Genomic DNA, 3,981 nt, shown 5'->3' on the forward strand with positions numbered 1-3,981 from the left:
TGTGTGTGTGTGTGTACATGTGCTCACACGTATATAATTATCACAGACCAAATCATATAACAGGCAAAAAATAAATAAGTAAATTGCCCTGACCTAGTAAGCAAGGCTTGTGTAAAAAGGAAATAACATGGGAAACTTAAACAAGACCGTAGAACAGCTATATCCTACATTCAAAAAGAAAAATTAAAGCCACTAAATACAGCTAGGTAATACTTTCAAACTGCACCAGAATTTCAAACAAATATTTGTCCTCTGACCATATAAGTAAAAAGCAAACAAAATATTATGTTAGTTTTTCTTGAGACTACATTACTTCCCTAGTGAAAAACAGAAATAAAGATCAAGTTGTACATACCATCTAAAAATAAAAAATCTGACATATGGATATATGACTTGCTCAGTATAAAAACCAATACTGCAATCCTAAAAAATTGCTTATTCAACAATTACTAAATTACTTGGTTTTTTCCCCCAAACCAAAGCTGCTGCACACACTTTGAAGCATGTTATTAAACGTGTTTCCTGAAGTACAGTAAGTAGTAAATCTATCTTTTACCTTCACAAGGCTTTTTAAAAGCCTGTCAAGTCTATAGAACTATGAAAAACGTGTATCTGCAAAACTGATTCCCAAACTCCCCAATCATTACAAAAAGAACACTGGAGGACACCAGAAAGTTAAAATTAGAACAGATAAAAGGAAATACTATACTACATTGCTAGTCGTAAATTTAAGAATCTCTTAAAAACCCGAAAGCGAAAATATTGTGAACTATAGGCTAAAGTTTATGGTAACTGAGAGTGACTCATTTGGATTAGTTTCTATTTTCCAAAGCACTACAAATATTAGGAAGGATTTTAAGAAACTTGTTGTGATAAGTCAACCAAGTACAGGCAATTTTTAAGGTTTACTGCATGTTCTCCCTGGAACCTGGAGGCACTTTGGAGGTTCTAATCCCGAGACTGACTCTTATAAGGACAACTTCCACAATGATAAAACAGTTCTTCATCTTATTTGCCAGCATGAGAGGCCAGGAGACCAGAGAGCTAAAGACCTCTCTGCTCCTAAAACAACTACAAGTTTGAACATTATCCATAACCACGGTTTTTATTCCCATTGAAAGAGAAGAAAGAGGGTCTAGATTATCTCTAGGGTGGTCCTTTCAGATGTAATTTGAAAGTCATAATTCAGATATTATTTATAAAAATGACTTCTAATGGAAAATTCAATTTGAAAAGCACCACGAAAAACCTAGTTTTACAGTCTCTGTCGTGTAACTAGTTTTATTGTTCACTATCTGCAGACTCATATTCCATACTTAATGAGAAACCTTAGAGGCCAACTTGTACACATTTCAACTTCTAGATATTCATAACTTAATGTTAAACTCTGGCTAGTAAAGGCTAAAGTAAAAACTTAACTGGCCAATTAGGAAGAGTGTACACGAAATGAAGTTTACCATGGTATAAAGTGACAGAAAAACTGAGGTCTAGGGACAGCATGGCTCAAACCCACGAATACTGAACGCCGCCCCAGCCCCATTTCAGTTTAAACTCCTTGATACACTTTTGTGGATTAATTTACAATTCAGTCAATACATAATTCTGAGGAATTGCATTTAATGGCATTTTTGTCATCACGGTGTTGTAAGTACTGTCCCATATTCACTGACACTAATATGTCTTAGAACTTTTGTTTGTCTTTGGTTTTTGAGACAGGGTCTCTCTACACAAGCCTGGCTACCCTGGAACTTGCTGTGTAGATCATGCTGGCCTTGAACTCAGAGACCCTGCTGCCTCTGCCTCCCAAGGGCTGGGTTTAAAGATGTGTGTGATCCCATCCTGCAGAACTATTTTAACATAATACTAAGAATACTGACCACGTTTTCTGGAATACAAAATACAAAATAGTACCTAAAGTTTAAACAAATGTCCTAAAATAAAACTTAAGCACAATTAACACAAAAGCTAACGAAACTACCAATGTCTATCTACAATATCCAGTATTTCTGGATTACCATCAAGCTGTGGAAGCAACCACAAGCCTCTTGACATATTGTCAAAACATACTGCAAGGAATACTGAGTGCAACTAAGTCAGGGTTAAATAATAACAATGGGAGCTTTATTCTCTGAAAAGTATGTACTGTGCTCACGGTACAGCTTATACCTCAAGTCTAACAATATCTCAGTTAAAGATTTCATACAGACACAAAGTGGGTCAATGTTACTGTTGAGAGATTACGGGTCCTGGGAATGAAAACTTACAATACCTATTCATCTTATCCAATAGACAAATCTGTTCAACTTACATGTAAGTTAAAAAAAAAACCCTTTGGTCAGCTATCCCCATACAAACCAAAGGCACCAGTTTTCAGGCTGTTTGAACAGTTTCACACTTAAGTTTCCTGTGTCCCACACAAAGGCCTGTTCCCGTTCCAGGGGCCTTTCAGCCACCGGAAGTGTTAGTGACACCTTCTGCAATGGCACACCTGAAAGCATGCTGCCTGCAACTACTGTCCTACTGAAGGAAACAATGTCCATCATCCATGACCAGGGCTCTGAGATTTCATTCTCCAACGTGGCCACAGCAATAGACAACCACGTTCACCAAAACATATTTACCACATATATTCTTCCCTGACTAAAGCTGGAACTGAGTTATTACTAAGGCCTGCACGTGAACAGAATCAGGTTCCAATTAAATCACTACAAAATGCTCTGCGAATGAGGGCGGGGAATTGATGAAGGGTAAACATGATTAGCAGCTAATGTAACCAGGACATAAGACCCGCCCCCGTCCCCCGCCCCAGGTGAAACACGCTCTTCTGTCACAACAGGAGCCTGAGAACCCTGCTCATGAGCTCTTACCTTCCACACAGTTCCAGTTACTAACTAGGAGAGCGCGCGCGCGCACTTTGGCACTTCACAGCTGTAGGGTGCTGTGAAAATGAAGGCTCCAACCCCTGCCACCACACACCGGGCCCTCGCCTGACACTCCCTGCCTGAGTGGCCAGGCTCTCTGCCGGGCTCACCCTCTTGTCACGCTATCCACTTACCAAGAAACACAGCTGGGGCCAGTTGTGGATAAAATATCTATACGTATAAATGGAGTAGGGTTCGGACAGATCTTTGGTGATCAGTCTCATGATATCAGGCATTTGGAGCTCGGATTCATAGCGGACGTATCGTATCGTCCGATCCTCCCCGGGCTCGGCCTCCCGGCCCAGGGAGCTCCTTAGACTGCAGCCGGCGGTCAGGGCCGAAGCCAGCAGCCGCACCTGCTCGTCCTCCTCCTCCTCCGGCTCGTTGCCCTCCACTAGTCCGTTGCGAGCCGCCGCGGGGTCGCTTGCCGTCGCTGCCACCGCCGCCGCCTCCGGCCGGCCGGGGAGCGCAGTTCTTGCATTGTTGGGGGCCGAGCAGGGAGCTCTTTCCCCCGGGTGTCCCCCGGCTCCTTTTGTGGCAGTCACTTTGGGGGCCCCGTCGGGGGCGGCTGCTTCCGCGGCACTCAGAACCTTACTCTTGAGGGTCGCCGCGGCCCGGAGGTGTCGCAGTTCGGGGCCGATCAATCCGTTGAGCTGCTGCGGCTGCTCCGGAGGCAGCTGCGGGCAGCGCAGGCAGGAACGCGCCTTGGCCGTGCTCGTCGCCTCGCCGCCCGCCGGGCTCCCGCAGCCGCCTTCGTGTTCCTCGTCGTCCTCCTCGTCGTCGCTGCAGCAAGCGAGCGCGGCCCCCGCCGGGAACGGGCAGCGGGGCTCGGCCGCCGCCGGGGCCGCGGGCGCTGGTGGTGGGAGGAGGCTGCTAGGCCCAGGCGGTACCTCCGCCATCCTGGAAGCGACACAGCCGAGAGAGGAGGCCATGAGCGGCGGCCGAGCGGCGCCAGGCAGCGCCGAGCAGCGGGCCGGGGGCGGCCGAGGAGGGGGGAACAAAGGCAGAAACCGTCCCTCACCGAGCGTCCCCAACGCCGCGCCGCCCCCACGCCGCCGCG

General features: G+C 46.3%; 1 protein-coding gene across 1 annotated transcript in view; it reads right to left on the reverse strand.

Moving 5' to 3' along the window:
* Naa30 (N(alpha)-acetyltransferase 30, NatC catalytic subunit) overlaps window positions 1–3,951 on the reverse strand; it is a 19,196-nt gene extending 15,245 nt beyond the window's left edge. The window contains exon 1 of the mRNA XM_005355347.2: window positions 3,056–3,951. Coding sequence (XP_005355404.2) covers window positions 3,056–3,853 — 798 coding nt within the window. The 5' untranslated portion in view covers window positions 3,854–3,951. The remainder of the gene's footprint in view (window positions 1–3,055) is intronic.
* Window positions 3,952–3,981: the final 30 nt, after the last annotated feature.

Source organism: Microtus ochrogaster, chromosome 17 (assembly GCF_000317375.1).
Source record: "Microtus ochrogaster isolate Prairie Vole_2 chromosome 17, MicOch1.0, whole genome shotgun sequence".
In the NCBI taxonomy this organism is placed as follows: Eukaryota; Metazoa; Chordata; class Mammalia; order Rodentia; family Cricetidae; genus Microtus; species Microtus ochrogaster.